The sequence below is a fragment of the Sinocyclocheilus rhinocerous genome, unplaced genomic scaffold (assembly GCF_001515625.1).
Source record: "Sinocyclocheilus rhinocerous isolate Xijiao unplaced genomic scaffold, SAMN03320098_v1.1 scaffold204, whole genome shotgun sequence".
Taxonomy (NCBI): Eukaryota; Metazoa; Chordata; class Actinopteri; order Cypriniformes; family Cyprinidae; genus Sinocyclocheilus; species Sinocyclocheilus rhinocerous.
This window is the reverse complement of record NW_015644006.1, coordinates 195676-213707: the sequence shown is the minus strand read 5'-3', so window position 1 is coordinate 213707 and position 18032 is coordinate 195676. Positions and strand designations below refer to the sequence as shown.

At 37.8% G+C, this 18032-nt stretch overlaps 1 protein-coding gene across 1 annotated transcript; it reads left to right on the top strand.

Moving 5' to 3' along the window:
• Positions 1 to 5868: 5868 nt before the first annotated feature.
• On the top strand, positions 5869 to 17774 carry ca12 (carbonic anhydrase XII). The gene is made up of 9 exons (XM_016575317.1): positions 5869 to 5976; positions 7326 to 7346; positions 12161 to 12340; positions 14359 to 14501; positions 15162 to 15257; positions 15511 to 15574; positions 15671 to 15828; positions 16216 to 16342; positions 16981 to 17774. Exons 1-9 carry the CDS (start codon positions 5922 to 5924, stop codon positions 17652 to 17654), a joined length of 1518 nt encoding a protein of 505 aa, XP_016430803.1. The 5' UTR covers positions 5869 to 5921; the 3' UTR covers positions 17655 to 17774.
• Positions 17775 to 18032: the final 258 nt, after the last annotated feature.

Here is an 18032-nt window from a genome sequence, read left to right as displayed (position 1 = left end):
CATAAACCATATATTGTCGCAATCGTATGTTTAAAGTCTTCATGTTTCCAAACGTTTCTGTTTTTCTGAAAACAACTGTTTTCATACAGGTATAGCTGGACGCTTTTGTCCATATTAGGGATTAGGAATTTCCTGGTTCGACTTTCTGCGCGAGAGCGCCCTCCGGTTTCGAGTATGAATGAAACACACTGCACGGAGTGTTTAGCGCTTGGTGATGTTCATCTCGCCTTATTCTAGGTCCGAATAAAACATCAGATCATGCACAGACTATCCTGTCTCTTTGAATTTAAATCTATATTTATTCACACTGGCTCTTAAAAACCTCTATGCGAACACAATTGCCCGAAAAAGTGCGGGGGACGAATTTAGTGATATTAAAAGTGGGGGGGACACGTCCCCCGCGTAATCTACGCCCCTGTAATAGGCTATAATTAACAGATTAACAAAATGGGGGGAAAAAACTGTGCAACAAGTATAGGCAAGGCTTGTTTTTGTGACACTCTTAATGCATTTTATTTATTTTCTTTATATCTTCATTTGATTTAATCCACAGGCGCCTCACGCACACACAAACAACATTAGTTCTAATGTTGCCTGACATTTCAGCCATTCATCATCAAACTAAAATGCAGTCAACCAAACATAAAAGTTACACTGTTTATTTTAAAAGGTCTGCTGTAAAATCAGCGTGCAGCGCCCAAACAAAAAAATTTGTGCATGTGAAGGATTTTACACGGATATTAGAACATGAGTGAAGTATAAAGCCATGTTTAGGCTACATAATGATTAATAGTTAAGCAACCAAATGTTACAAATCTGGCAAAAATGGAAACATTTGGATTCTTGTGGTATGAGACAGGCTCGTGAGCCCAATGCCGTTTCAGTTTTGCTTGACATTTGTATGCTGTTTGCCAATTTGTGTTTTTATTTTATAGTTTAATAATTTTATAACAACTTATTTTTCATTCTTGTTCTGTTCTGAATACCGTTAAATTTAAAATATCTGTTGTAGAGTAAGGGGAATAGGCTATTATGTTTATATTTAAGCTACCAGTATTTTAATATACATATAAATTATTAATGTAGCCTAATTGTTTGCAATTAACGGTAACGGGTGTTTTTGGAGTAGGCTATATAAGATCAATTTCTCTTTCATGAGATTACTTCCACTTTTTGGCTGGGTTTCGTTTCTCCGTGTTGTAAACTCTAGGGCAAGGCTTCTAAACCGGGGTGTTTTTAGGGGCCTGATATTCAAATGACGATTGTTTTCTGCCGCCACATTTATCAACGTGCGATCATTCGTACGATGAGATTGGCGGCATACGAATGTTTCATGAATCACACGTGAACTCTGGCGTAAATTGATTTGTGCGCACGGATCTGCGCTCATTTCTACGTTAGATTGATAAACGAGACCCGTTGTCACTGAAATTGAAATGTTTTTACAAAAAAAATATTTTTACCATTTCTTATTGCATAGATCTAGTCTACTAAATAGTTTGTACGACAACTTTTCTAATGCTGTCACTTCTGCCCAATCATGCAATCCATAGGGGTCCTGACATGAGAAATCAAATTTGACTTGATCTTTTGGCATATTTTTTGCCTTGATCATTTGGCACTTTGTACCATTATAACATCATGCAGGTTTCATAGCTTAAAACGTCCTCCTCATTATAAACAAAGCATTTATTTAATCAAGCTCCAATAACGGCTAGTTTGGATCTGGCGCTATCTTGTCTACAGTACACTGGAGATGCGTGTTCGCTTTCTGACACAGTCCATACGCTTGAGTCCGGAGAAACGGAGTGAAAGAACGTCCGCTACTACTACTACTATATTACTACTATAATTGTAAAAAAAAAAAATACTACAGTAAAAACCTGTTATTTGCTTAACAGTATGTTCACTTACTATGGTGAAAAACGGATCTATCAGAACATCAAATGTAATTTTACAATACAATACTGACATTTACAGGTTTGGAAAATACAAAGAACAAGTCAACTTATAATTGACATTCCCTGTGTAACATTTCACATTTGATGGTATTTCATGTAAATAAGTGTGTTTTCGGTTTTGTTACAAGTTCATTACGGTTTATATATCTTATGTTGTAAAATGAATGTTTATTGTATTATTTTAGTGTTGTGTGTTACCATGGTGTTTTGTGGTTGTGTGTATGACACTGTTCATCTTCTACATATTAGGATTTACCTCAGCTTGTGGAAAAGCTTATGATGAACTTGGATTCTCCATGTGTCTTTCTCTTTACCACCTGTGTTATTATGCTGGTTGTCAGTATATGTTAAAGGATCAAAACAGATTTTGGTAGCAGCTTGGTTATGCTAATTCAGCAGAAAGTGACGGTTGGATTTACTGGTTTAAATTTGGTTTTGTAAATTGCAACAGTTTTCAAATAAAATGTACAGTTTATTTTTTAAAGTTGCTTCGTGTGTATTTTACAGAATTATGTAAAACTAACAGGATTTTACAGGTTTAAAACTTCTTAAATTCTATATATCATTCGTCATCTTCAAATATCAAGTTGGGATCTTTTTTTCCATTAATGCTGTTAAGTCTTTTGCATCAAGACTAAAGTAAATGCCGAAGCTGTAAATACCTGAAAAGCTGAAAATGTAACTGCGGTTGTTTACCATTCCAAAGAGAGAAAGAAGAACTTCAAAAAGGAGAGTCTGCACGAAACATTTGTATTACACTTTCAAAACATTGAACTTCCCAGCTATAGACAGATGAAGTGAAGCCCATCTATACATATCACAAGACGTCTCTTGCATCAAAATTAAATCTCACTAAATCTCTCAAATTTGGTGAAAAGCTTCTCTGTAGATGTTAATGGTTTCCTAGAATTTTACACTTGGGCAGGTGATTAATTGTGGCCTACAAAATCATGAGACAGTGGTTTCATTCACCACTTTGTAGGCCTACTGTTTCCTGGTTCTCTGGTTAATTTTATTCTACTTCCTACATTCAAATTTGAGTTGAATTTCTGTTTACCTCAATTCATTTAGGAATTTGAATTAGCATTTAAAAAGCAATATACTTTTACGTTACCTATATTTTGATAGAAAAAAAGACACAAACACAACAACAGACCTATGTTACTGTAGATTCACAGTGTTGTTAACTTGATTGACAGAGACTGTTATGCCAAGAGACAGCAGTAAAATTAATTTTTATTGTTCTGCATTCTTTCTTTACAAGCAGTAATCAGTCAAATGACACAGTTCAACCAAAAATGAAAATTTGTTGAAAATGTACTCATCCACAGGCCATCCAAGATGTAGATGAGTTTGTTTCTTCTTCAGTTTTGGAAAATTTAGCATTGCATCACTTGCTCAGCAATGGATCCTCTGCAGTGAGTGGGTGCCGTCAGAATGAGAGTCCAAACAGCTGATAAAAACATCACAATAATCCACAAGTAATCCACACCACTCCAGTCCATCAGTTAATGTCTTTTGAAGTGAAAAGCTGCTTGTTTGTAAGAAACAAATGCATTATTAAAATGTTTTTACTTTAAACCATCACAAGTTCCAGCTAAAATACAAGTCCATAATACATAACATATTTTCGCTTGTTTGCTTGATCTGTGCATATTTCTCTCCTGATTCAGATGAGACAACTTTTTAATTTCAACAGACATTAACTGATTGTTTAATTAATGGACTGGAGTGGTGTGGATTATTTGTGGATCATTGCGATATTTTTATCAGCTGTTTGGACTCTCATTCTGACGGCACCCATTCACTGCTGAGGATCCATTGCTGAGCAAGTGATGTAACGTTACATTACTCCAAATCTGTTCTGATGAAGAAACAAACTCATCTACATCTTCATGGCCTGAGGGTGAGCACATTTTCAGGAAATTAAAATTTTTGGTTGAACTATTCCTTTAAACACAATTAGCATTTGTCTAGTGCAGAATTAAAAATAAATTAAGTTCAAAGTGTATAGATATAGCAGAAGACAAATATAACATAACATAATATAATATAATATAATATAATATAATAATGGCCATTTTTGTGTACCTTACTATGGGAGAATTCTTCACAGGTTACAGATGAAAATAGTATCCAGCACGGTGCCAGTAAGAGGCCCCACAAATGATGTGCGTAGAGATTCAGGTTTCAGCATTGGCTGTTCCTTACTTTACAGAACGTAAATTAAAACATAATTTAACGCTGTTATTCCTCAGTCCCATCATGTATACTGTATAAGTAGGCTTTTAAAAATGTTGGATATATTGAGTGGCTCAGATGGTAAATTACTGAGGGATTCTCCCCATTTGACCTTCGGTTCACTAAAAGATCATCCATGTGTCTCCAGTGGGTGATTCACATAGTGTGTGACACACGTATGTGATAGATTTAGCTCGTAGTGACATTATAAAGTATATCAGTGTGTATTAAAAAACAAATCTCAAGAACCTTATTTACAGCATGGATTTTTTTCCTTCAAATTATGGCAGGTATTGGTTAAGACAATTTTTGACATAATATTACATCAAATTAAAAAGAAGAAAACCTACTTATGACACTTTTCACTAAAGTGAATATTTATTTGGGCTAACGTGCCTCTATAGCAGGACATATTAAGTTGTTAAAATAAGAACCTGCTGTTTATTGACAGTGATTTTAACAGCATCATTTGCAACGTGTGTTTTTTAAAATGATTTAAAATGACTTTTCAACAAAATTTAAACAATAGGAAAACAAGAATGAAACACAAACCTTTAATTTAGGCTTTTTTTTTCTTTTTTCTTTTTCTTTTTTTATTCTTTGCCCCATATATTTCTATCTTAAATTTTTTTCCTCTTCTCAAAGCTAAAATAAGTTTAAAAAAAATCTTATTTGAAGTTGTTTCATCAACGTCAAAGGTCACCAGATGGGGGAAAACAGAGATGGGCAAAATCCACTTTTCCTGTTCCTACTGAGAAAATACAATACTGCACACCTATGCATTACATCTTTAGAGGGATGACGCTTTACAGAATCTGTCACAAAAGGTCAACAAAATAACTGAAACTTTTTCCCTGGTTATATATATATATATGAACAATATCACACGAGTAGACGTGAGATATGGCTGTATATTGGCATGGCTGTGACACACACACACACACACACACACATTTGCCTAACTCAACATTAGTTAAGTCCGATGTTTACCCAGTTATGGATTGCAAGTTTTTATTATTAATTTAAATTATTGTTCAACTATAAACTAAATGATTGTTGTGCTTCTGTATAATAGTATATGCTTGTCAATATCAATAATAATAATAATAATAATTACAATGATGATGATTTAGGCCTGCAACAATTAATTCCGGTTCACGAATTTGATTGGCTGAGCGGCGTTTCGTGCGCATGGACTGAGAGATAAATAGCCATACATTATGATACAATAGCAGCAAAACGTATACAGTTGCACAATAAACACGATGCCCACAATATACATAGGCTAGACACCTATAATAACGCAGTATGTTATTTGCGGGCACAGTAAACACCGAGCAAATGCTGCAATATGGAGATATAATCACTGTCATATAAACTGTAATTTTTTTCTCATATCAGATGACGCTCTATTGTAACTTGTTTGCGGAGTTTTAAAATTGCCGGTTTGAGAGCGTGTGGCTAATAGCTATTTATCAGGGTTAAGACAAAGCTGTGCTCCTCTGATGCTGTCTGGGTAGGCAGCACACTAGCTCGAGGCACAGCCCCAGATTTGTATGAAGTCTGAGGCGCTGCTCTGTCATCGCCGTGACGTCAGTTTGTTTAACTCGCGAGCGCAGCATGCTTGATATAAGAGCCGGTTCCGACAGCTATGTCAACGTTTCTCTCTTCTGAGTCGACTTCTGAGGGCACTTGAGAAGCAGCCGGTACCTCTCTGCAATGACACTTACACTTCTATTCATCATCTTGATCGCGTGTCCCCTCGAGTCCACAGGTAAGTCTTGCAGAACTCACGTTATAATAGCCTAACTTCCATTGATTGGTCAGAAACATGATAACCTATCACTTAACAGGTCAGTACTGCATGTGCATTCAACATTGTAGCCTACATATAAAAGAATAACGGAAAATGTGAATTATTAAAAATATGTTCAACATTAGCCTATAGAATGTGGAAATGTTTGCTAAGTTATGTGGTAGCCTACCTTATTTTATAGGTTTTTGTTGTAAAAAAAAAAAAAAAGGGGCTTATAGATGTGACATTTGCATACTGCAGAAATATTGAACACTCTTATTTCTGTTACTTTCTTTTAAAGCACTTTAAGAAAATTAATTTCTGATGCATATTTGTGAATGGTTGTATTTTTTCATATACGCAGTAAAAACCTTTTGTAAAAACTTGCAACATTTTGCATCACTTTAAATGGAAGATATGGTCTCATATTGGTGTAGAAGCATTTGGAAGAAAATTGAACATCAAATATAGATTCCTGGAAGTTCATTTAAGTTGTTAACATAATGAGTGGGTGAATGAGTGGCTGTTTCCATAAATGAACAACCTTGGGAGTAAAGTAAAAACATGTAAAATCATAATGTGTAATTATAAATTTACAGAACCCCAAAATGCTTTGAATTAGCAAGGCTGTGTCTGCAGATCTGACAGATGACCTCGAATGACCTCAGTGTATTGAAAACCACAGGTGAAACATTTGTCACGCCAAATTAGTGCTCAGGTGCCGACTTAACTGCGCTGTTAATATCTTTTCTGTAGATCTTCCCCAAAGAGTCAGTTCAGGAAAAACCTGTGGTCCTACAGTAGCAAGGTAGATTAACTTTTGTGAATAAAAGCGATGACCAAATTGCTCAGTACATTTTTGCGGCTTCCTGTTTGGACTCTAAATCTCATATTGAGAAAATATCATAATTTCCTGTGTCATTTGGGAAAAAATGTCCATTACTTTACAGTTAAAAATAGTTGCACAAAAATGCTTTGCATTTCATTATAGACTCTGTGTCACCATCAATTTAAATTAAACTTATGAACTTTAATCAGAGGAATGCCTTGATTTCCAGTGACTTGCTCTTTAGAATTTTAAGCAGTGACAGATTATACATGCTCCGGGGGAATCTCATTGTCAACCAGAAATCTCTGGGAAAGACCAGCAAGAGTCTGGCTCAGCCTGTCAGCCAGATTGACTGTGAGAAGCCAGCAGCGACCAGAGCTGCAGGTTGCAGCCAGAATAAAGTCCAGCTGCAGTGGAATGCATTATCTGACTGATTTATGACTGAATTGAGTGAAACTTTAAAAGCATTTAATATTTGTCTCTGTCTCTTTTTTTTCAGGGGCAAAATGGACATATAATGGTAAGTAGACCCTTCATTTATTTATTTGTTTAAATGAAATAACCATTGTTGCTATTTAAAATATTAATATAAGAATGGCAGGGTTTCCATACTAAATGAAGACAAACAAGCATGATAGATAGATAGATAGATAGATAGATAGATGTAAGTCTTTTATGCTCACTGAATTTATTTGTTCAAAAATACAGTAAAAACTAGTATTGTGAAATATTATTACAAATTAAAATAACTGTTTTCTGTTATTATATTTACAAAATGTAATTTAGTTCTGTGATGCAAAGCTGAATTTTCAGCATCATAACTCCAGTCTTCAGTGTCACATGATCCTTTAGAAATCATTCTAATATGCTGATTTACTGCTCAAGAAGAATTTCTCATTATTATAAATGTTGAAAACAGTTGGGCTGCTTAATATTTTTGAGGAAACTGTGGTGCATGTTTTCAGGATTTTTTGACAAATGTAAAGTTCAAAAGAACTGCATTTTGAATTAGCTAGATTTTAAATTAGTCAAATTAGATGAATTATTCCTTGCTGTCATTTTTGATCAATTCAGTGTGTGCTTGCTTAATAAAAGTTTTAATTTCTTTAAAAAAAAATCACGGAACTTTTGAATATTTTTACTTAAATATCCAAGAGCTTGTAACACTCCAAAGAGAAAGGAAAAATTTAAATCGCATCATATGACCCCTTTAAAATGCCACACATATAGACTTCCGTGAACCGTTTAATGAAGCAAATGAATCATTGAATCATTTTTTATTTGATTCATTCAAACAAACAACTCCAACTGATACCCTGAAATTAATTGGACCAAATATTACGCCATTTTCACTACTGAGAGACACCATCAAACACTCCTTTAAATCAAAAAGTTGACTAAAAATGTATATGAAACGTTGATCATGTTTATTTCATCCCATCAAATGCAAGATGGAGGAATCATGAAACTTTTAGCTTAGGTTATCACCTAACTGTAAGTAATTGAGTTGTAATGCCTTCTCTTACAATGACCACATGGAGTTGTTTTCACCTCAGTAGAAAAGGTCATCCAGTCATCTGCTACAGAGACCAGCAAAACGTGCTCTTTACACACTGAAGAGCTTTAAAATAAACATGCTTAATCACGGCCGCTGTGGCAGTGTTCTGCTCTATTGCCTGCACCTAGGGAACCAAACAGGCTTCTGGTTGCCATCCTCATGAGTCAAGACTATTCCTGGGCTGGCTTTTTCACCGTTATCTCTAACAATCCCAGTATGCCATACCAGTGTGCACATGGAGACCCTCTGGCAGCCATGAAGGAGGTATCAAAGAACATGTTGCTTCTGGAAAATGGGATCTCGTGGTACAAAGATGACCCCATTTTGACCCCTATTGGCTCTCACGGCTCTTGTGTCATTCCACCCAGCTCTCTCCTCATGCCGCTGTCACTCACGTGTTCTCACTGACTTTGCAAGTAGACTTGTTGAATCATTGAGTAACACAGAATTGAATTACACACTTTTATGTAATTGCATTACATGTCTTGTTTTGATTTATTTTATGACTGGTTTGAAGATATAATGCGACTCAAGGGACCTCAACTGCAAAACAGCTGTTATAATGACTTTATTTTGGGAGGAGATTGTTCGTCTAATTGCTTGGCTGTGAAATTTCATAGCTCCCTATACTTAGGAAAGAACAATGCATAATATTATTCTGTCTTTGTGTGTGGCACATTGCAATTTACAAGCTGAATCTCTTCTGTCCCTTCAGTTAAACTTGTGAAATAATTTTCACTTCTGTGTGCAAATTTACAGTGCCTACAAAGTCAGACTACCTTGTAATGTGCTGTATTTAGGCTCGTAGACTAAAAATTTTAGACGATGTGATTATCAAACCAACCACCCTCATTAAGCGAATTGCTAAGTTTAGTTGCTACTAAAACTAGATCTTTGCATTTTCTGAAAAAAACACGAGTGGTTCTCATGCAGAAGTCAGAGATATGACGCTAAAGAGTTTTGAGTGTTCTAAGTGAGTGGTCCAAAATGTAAGTCTATGGATTTTTTTTGCCCATTAAAATGTTAATGTATATATTTTGAGATGCGGACAATGTGACAAATTGAGTGAAGTATCCAACTGACCACTGTTTGAAATACCATGATGAATAGCTCAACGAGAAACACTACAGTGCTTGTGCTGTTGTGTAGATGTTATCATGCCCATCAGACAGAGCTCAGATGAGTGTTGTCCTTTGTGCCGGCTAACACTGAGAGCTCTTGACATTCAGAGTCTGAATTAATTCTGCTGAGTCAAGGCCGTTTTCAATCATGTACAAGGGACATAATGGCATCAAACACATCTCTGACTGAGGTCTAAGATGAAAACAGATGCACAAATGCTCGAAAAAGTTAGATGAGATTATTATCTTAGCATAATTTATCCCAGACAGACATGAATGAAACTTCAGTCATGTGGCTTGTTGAGCAGAGAATATTTTAGAGATTAGGATGAGTTTTTTTTTTTACTTGAGTCGATAACGAACATCCAGAACACCCTAACAACTAGAGTTGGGGTATTTGGACTCGCACTCAGATTTGAACTCGGATATTTTAGACATAGAAATGTTCCTGAGTATAGATGATTCCAGAGTATAGTCATGTGTAAATAAGTAACAATAAGGCTCCACCTCAAGCAAAATTGGTTAAAAACTAGGACTCTGTGCGTCTCTGTGTGGCATTTTTAATATATTAACATTTTTTACTAAAATTGGCAGAAGTTTGGGGATTGTAAGATTGTTTTAAAGAAATTCAAACTTTTATTAAGCAAGGGCATTTAATTGATCAAAAATGACAAGTCGTAATAAACCCCAAATTATCTCAATCTAATATTTTTTAATTTAATTAGAATTTATTTAATTATTTAGATTATTTAAATGTATTTAATTTAATTATTTAAAATTAATAAAATTTAATTCAATGAATAACTTATTTTAATATAAGGGCAATACCACTAAGGCATAGTTCACCCAAAAATGGAAATTCTGTCATTAATTACTCATCGTTCCAAACTCGTAAGCAGTGCCGATCCTAGACTTCTGGGGGCCCTACGCAAAAGTGTGTCGGTTGGGGGGGTGGGGGGAGTGGGGTATGAGTGGTTATGGACGAATGAATGAAACACATTTGGGTTTCACTCCGTCTCGAAACAGTGTCTCTTCCGCGGCTCGGTACGCTTTCAACTCGTTTTTTTAGTCTTGAGCAAGACTGTACGACATTCACATTACATGATTTGACTGATTTTTACGTAGAAAGGGCAACAGCGCACCGCATTAAAAGAAATGATCATTCATGTTTTCATAACCGCTGGCCAAATTAAAAAACCAAACTAAAATTAAATCATCTTTGAGAGCAAAAGGGGGCGCCCTGGTGTTTCGGGGGCCCTACGCAGCTTGCGTATAGGTAGGATTGGCTCTGCTCGTAAGACCTTTGTTCATCTTCGGAGCACAAAATAAGATATTTTTTAATGAAATTCAGGAGTTTTCTGATCCTGCATAGACAGCAACGCAACTGACATGTTCAAGGCTCAGAAAGGTAGTTAGGACTTCGTTAAAATAGTCCATGTGACATCAGTGGTTCAACCGTAATTTCTACGTCAGCAGCACCACACGCATACATCGTGAAACTCTCGTGAACGCACATCGAAGACTGACACGGAAGAGAATAAATTGTTGAATAAAGTGGTTATTTTTGTTTTCTTTGCGCACAAAACATATTCTTGTTACTTTATAACATTACGGTTGAACCACTGATGTCACATGGACTATTTTAATGATGTCCTTACTTCCTTTCTGGACCTTGAACGTGTCAGTTGTGTTGCTGTCGATGGAGGGTCAGAGAGCTCTCAGATTTCATCAAAAATATCTTAATTTGTGTTCCGAAGATGAACGAAGGTCTTACAGGTTTGGAACAAAATGAGGGTGATTAATTAATGTCAGGATTTTCATTTTGGGTGAACTAACTCTTTAACTTATGGCTTTTGTTGCAAATAGCAGCATGAACTCAGCTTCAAACAGTTCATTGTGTTAATGTCCAACACATCCAGACCAGAGAGCTGCATATGTTTTACTGTAGAGGTCTGCTCATTATGACTGCATAGCAGTTATGATTTAGGGTTATGAACCTCTTAGGGCCGGCCACAAGCATCTGATGTGATTAGGATGGAGAGGCTAGTCCAGATTAGAAATGAACTGAGCAGTGAGTAATTGCGACCACAAGGGAGGAACATGTTAAGCTACTAAAAGAAACACTGTGTTGAAGTCTCACAGTTACGGCAGTCCAGAAAACAAAAGCTGCCCACAAAACCATGATCATCATTGACAAGGAATACACAAGCCCTTAATGTGATGCTTTAAGCCCACAGCGACAGGAAACCACTTTTACTGCCACTGTTTCAGTAGCAGAAAACAATGACAATTGCATTTAAAAAGCCTAGTAATTATTATTTTAATTCAAAACTTTGCCATATTAATAAAAAATTTACTTTTTCCGTACCCTCTTCTCTACAATGCACTAGAAATGTCTCTTAGACAAATTTATACTCTGTTGGAATGACTTCGAAGCCTCCCCCAAAGCAAAACATTATCTTTTATTGTTGGGTGTGGTATTCATGAAGGGCATTCATTTTGTAAGGCAGTGTTCTGTGACCGCTGACCTTAGCCTGTGTCTTAGCAAAACTTTAATGCAGTCCAATTCTGGCCACATCAAAAGTTCAAACGTACACCGCCAGATAAGAAACGGTCACTTCGTTAACCACAGCTTTCTTTGACTTTTACTTTCAGGACCTGATGGAGAACACAACTGGTCCAGCAACTACCCATTTTGTGGAGGAGCATTTCAGTCACCCATCGACTTCCAAACACAGCTGCTGAGATACGATCCAAACCTGCCGCCCATCCAGGTCCAGAACTACAACCTGTCGACCAAAGAACAGCTCACTCTCAGCAACAACGGCCACTCTGGTTGGTACAGATTATAGAGCATTTTGTTTTTTACAGGACCTGATGGAGAACACAACTGGTCCAGCAACTACCCATTTTGTGGAGGAGCATTTCAGTCACCCATCGACTTCCAAACACAGCTGCTGAGATACGATCCAAACCTGCCGCCCATCCAGGTCCAGAACTACAACCTGGCGACCAAAGAACAGCTCACTCTCAGCAACAACGGCCACTCTGGTTGGTGCAGTATGATTATAGAGCATTTTGTTTTTTAAAGACGACTAATAACTGTTGTCACATTACGTACCTTATAAACGTAGATTTTTAGATATTACATTTCATATTGTAATGTCTGAGCGAAAACATAGACCTTTCTTTCACTACAATAGATTAAAGGATTTGTGGTTGTTAAACTAATGAGACAGTGTGTCATACATAAAGGTAAAATAGTCTTTCTTCTCAAGCTTAATTTCTAGGTCAATGTGGAGAAAATGATAGAAGGATCTATTTTGCATGTCTGCCATAGCAATTTCCCATAATCACCCGCTTATTATGATAAAACAAACCTGTTTGTATTTTAGTCTGGAAAATATGGCAAAGTTGTGATTCGAGGTAACGTCTTAAACAACATCACAAGTGCTACTTTTCTAGGTAATGGGTATTTTCGGCTATATTTTTGGTCAAAAGTGCATTAAACAGACTGAAGTTGTTCCATCTACCATTTCTCGACTGTGATTGTTTACTTAAGACACTCTTTTATTTTATCCACTCTCACTCCAAAGAGTAGTGTCTGGTCCGAAAGAGAGGGAAATGTATAGTTAACTACAGCAAGTGTGCATTGCTGCCACAGAGGTCCTGCCACGAGGATGAATACTGATGAGGTTTCCTGACAGTGTACCACTGTGCTTGGGGTTTCAGAGCCATTACAGACTTATTTTGGGAAAACTTAGGCAGGATTATTAGTTGAAAAGCTTGCGGAATTTGTCAAATAGAAATCTCGATATGCAGGCCTGTTAATTATCCACCCCAATGTCATCCAAGATGTTCATGTCTTTCTTTCTTCAGTCGAAAAGAAATTAAGTTTTTTGAGGACACATTTTAAGATTTTTTCCATATAGTGGACTTCAGTGGGACCCAACGGGTTGAAAGTCCAAATTTCATATTCAGTGCACCTTCAAAGGGTTCTACACGATCCCAGCTGAGGAATAAGGGTCTTATCTAGCGAAACGATCAGTAAAAGTTTATATACTTTTTAACCACAAATGCTCATCTTGCACTAGCTCGATTCACACATTACGCAGTTACGTTGGAAAGGTCATGTGTGACTTAGGCGGAAGTACCGATCCAGTGTTTACAAGCAAACGTGCAAAGAAAGTCAAATGCCCTTTACAAAAAAAGGTGAAAGAACGATGTTGGACAATTCTTATTTTTTTAGAAAATGAATGATCGTTTCGCTAGATAAGACCATTATTCCTCGGCTGGGATCATGTAAAACTGTTTGAAGCTGCATTGAAACTGCAATTTGGACCTTCAATCGGTTGCTCCCATTGAAGTCCACTATATGGAGAAAAATCCCGGAATGTTTTCCTCAAAAACCTTAATTTCTTTTTGACTGAAGAAAGAAAGACATGAACATCTTGGATGACACGGGGGTGAGTAAATTATCAGGAAATTTGTATTCTTGAAATGAACTAATCCTTTAAATATTAAACTTTCCTTGTACCATTTCTGCTGTGGACACCGGAAATCGTATGGCTTGTTGAGGAAGCATGTAATATTACTTGTAGCAGTGGCCACATTTAAGATTTGTATGCCTGACAGACTAAACCCAGGAAAAAAACATAGTTTTACATTGAAAGATGGACCTGACTTGGGGCATGGTCTCTTTTGACTCAGCGAAACATTTCCCCATGCAGATTTTGCATTAGGTTCAAGTTTTTTACCCGAATTGGATGCATTTGCCACAATAGACCTTTTTGTCTTGCATGTGACCATACCTTAAAGGTGAAATGCATGATTTCTTTCCTTTGTACCCACAGTGCAGTTGTCTTTGCCGTCTCACATGTACATCTCCAGCCTCCCTCACAGATATTCAGCAGCTCAGCTCCACTTCCACTGGGGCTCTTCCAATCTGCTGACTGGATCAGAACACACTGTTAATGGCAAACGGTTTGCTGGAGAGGTAAAGTAAATATGTACACGCACACCCCAAAGAGGAGACCTCGTCCATTACTGTGAACACCTTTAGTGCAGGATCAAACTGCTTTCAATTGCATAAGCCCATTATAGAGGATTTGAAAAGTCAGGACTCAACAGTGCATGATGCAATGTTCAGTAACATGTATGGAGGTGTCCCAAATAGTAATCACTCTATCTCTGTTTATCACTTTAGGACAGGGAAAATGCCTGCACAGTTTGTGTTAATAGAACACACATAAATGTGTTCCCAAAGATAGGATTTACAGTCATTGTGGCTCTGTAGTGTATGGTATTTCTCTCAGACCTCTGCCCTTTTATATTTGCCTGTTGCCTCTCCTTCCAGAGGCCAGAGGGCACATGCTGTGAATTGCCCTAAATAGAATAGAATTTATGGCTTTCTTATAAAATTCTTTAGCCAATCAAACGGCATGTCCAAACGAGTCGACAAATGCTATTGCAATATATGGCTATTCCACTGCAAAAGTTTTCAGTTTTAGATTCAGCACTAGGTCATGAGCTTGGCAGATAGATAGATAGATAGATAGATAGATAGACAGACAGACAGACAGACAGACAGATTGATTGATTGATTTACTTACTTATGATTCCTCTTTAAAGCCACGTTTTTTTCTGTTGTATCCAGATGCATGTAGTACACTTCAATTCTGACAAATACCCCAACATCTCAATGGCAGTGGACAAGCATGATGGACTGGCTGTGCTGGGAGTTTTCATTGAGGTGAGTCCAGACCTCAAACCACTGCGACTGATGTGGTGCAGTGGTTAAGGCTCAGGGTTGATGCTCGGAAGTTTACTGGTTTTATTCCCGCAAGAACTGAGCAATAAGCCATCACCGCAAGGCATTTAACTCTCGGTAATTTAGGGTGATTGTCCCTGTAATAAGTTCTTGTAATAAGTGCTTAAAAGTCACATCAACAAATTTTCCAGCGTAACTCTTATTTTCTAATGAGTCAGTGTTTTATATCATTTAGATTGGAGAGTTCAACCCTGCTTTCGACAAATTCTTCAAATACATGAATGGGATAAAGTACAGAGGTACGTTACTTTCATATAGTTTCAAATATCTGTGATTGGGATGTGCACAACACAAGTATGCTAACACTCGCCTATTGCTAACCTGTGAACTGACAGATCAGAAAATACAGGTCACAGCATTTAACATCCATGCGCTGCTACCGGCCCGTTTGGATGAGTATTACCGCTACGATGGTTCTTTGACCACACCGCCCTGCTATCCCAGTGTACTATGGACCGTGTTTAGGAGACCGGTCACCATTTCAAGAAAACAGGTATTTCACGAAAATAGGTACTGCTTTGCTTTCGAGAAAAGGTGGTTTAGTAGAAATCAAATCGGGCAACTGTTATTAAATCTACATTTCATCTGCACTGCAAGCTAATGAGCTTTTTAGTACGACCAAGTAGGTCTATGATATCTGGGGCAAAGCTATCCATTAGCAGCAGACATGATTCACATGGTACTTGGAAAAAAGTTTATTTCGTCAGAATACACAGCTACTTTTAAATGGTTGTCAATAGATGTAGTGCATGTAGTTATGGCATAACTGCAAACACCTAACTAGCCAAACCTTGACTCTTTGTGTGTGACTTGCAACTCCGAGTCAATAGTCTCAGCGGTCTATATTGTGTGTAGTAATGTTACTGTTGTGTCTTTACAGTTTTTGGCATTGGCCACAGCTCTGTACGCTTCTTATGCCCAAGAGTCTACTACTGTGCCACTTCACGGAAATTACCGGAAACCACAAATCGCAGATAACAGAGTGGTACTGGTTTCCTTCAAGGATGGTAAGTAGTGTCTAGATTGCAATTTGATTTTGTATGATATGGCCAGGAAGCCTAAGTGTTAAAATATATGCTGCAATGCTTGAAGAGAAGCTTTATATGAGTGCCATGGTTTCCTATCAAAGAACTGATAGGAATATGAGCTTTCAAGTTGGCTTTGTCTCTCTTTCAACATCTGCGTAAGGCCTCCATTTATGCACTGTTACCTTTTTTCCTGAATGAAAGACCTTCGCTGCTGCAGGCTCCTTTGAAACAAATGCTGGGTTTTAAATGAGATGCTTCAACTGGCATAAATCTTTCCCTCCAAACCTGGTTTTAGAGTTGGTGCACCACAGAGTTTACTTCTAAATGTCAGGCATTTTGTTGCTATGAGAGAAGTTTGGGTTTGCTGTCATTACCGGAGGCTTGTGATCCGCTTCAGTCTTGCTGTTTGCTAACATCCTTGCATGAAGGCTAAATTCATCTATACCACTTGCTGCGTTCTTTACTGCATGGCAATGTTTCTTAAGAAGCTAAATTATGGAGAAGAAAGCTCGGTCCTTCATTTTTCCTTCCAACCCCTGCACTAGTAAAGTTTTACCCTAGCAGTCCTCCGTTGCAATGCTAAGCTTGAACACCTCTCTACATTGTGTCTGGTGCAGGACTGCATGGTATTCTTTCAGCGGCATCCCCCTTTCAGAGGAAGCAAGTCATCCAGAAACTTCTGGTGGGTGACCTTGCGGATTTGGCTGACGAGGGACTCTACCAACTTCTGCCAAAGTTGAGTCCCCAACCGGGAAAGGATAAGAAATTGAAGAAGACCAAGAAGCAGGGACACTGGAGCCAGGCAACTCAGAAAAAGCAGTGGTCAAAGAACAAGGTGCAGAGCAATACTGGCTACTCCTCTTCCGTTGGGAAGAACACACCAACACCGTGGTATATGGGAGCATTTGATACGGATAAAGGGATATGCTTTGTATCCCTGGAGGAGAACGTCATGCACAAACTCGAGAGATACCATGCAAAGGGTCTGATGGTTGAAGCTCTGAGAGAGGTCGTCTTCCCGGAGTTGAACCTCAGGAGTTACTTGTACTGCCGGTCTGATCTAGACCTTCAGACCATAAGAAAACTCATACAAGGAAGATCTCGGGACGAAGCCGCCGAGCTCGAACAATCACTGGCTGAAGCCATGCTGAAGAAGATGAGGAGGCAAATCAACCAGCATAGAAACCCAAACATGAAAACCACCATAGGGCATCCTCAAGCCACAATCCCGAAGGACTTCAACTCAGCCTTGACTTACCACAGACCTCAACGTGCTGAATGGGAAGATTAGACCCAGCGAGGGCCACGGTCCTCCCCCGAGGGCCTAAATTTCTGCAGTACGCTGTCACGCACAATATTCATATAGTCAAGTCAGCTCCTAAGGCTAGCATGTCATTTGAGTAATATTTATTTAGTTTGATGGTACCCTCTAACACTGTCTCTAAGACTCTAGTTTTGCTTTTGCAGTAGATGAAATGACTTGTTGAGCAAATAGTGTTCATGATATGTTACGCCGCTGGTTATGAAAACTTTGTAGTTACTTTCCAATGAACTGGACAGTATGCTTTTGCTAGATGGATGTCGACAGGACCACACAATTTCCAGCCTTCAGGATCCAGATTAACTATCTAATGATTAGTCTAGACTAAAAGCTGGTCTGTTTTAAGCA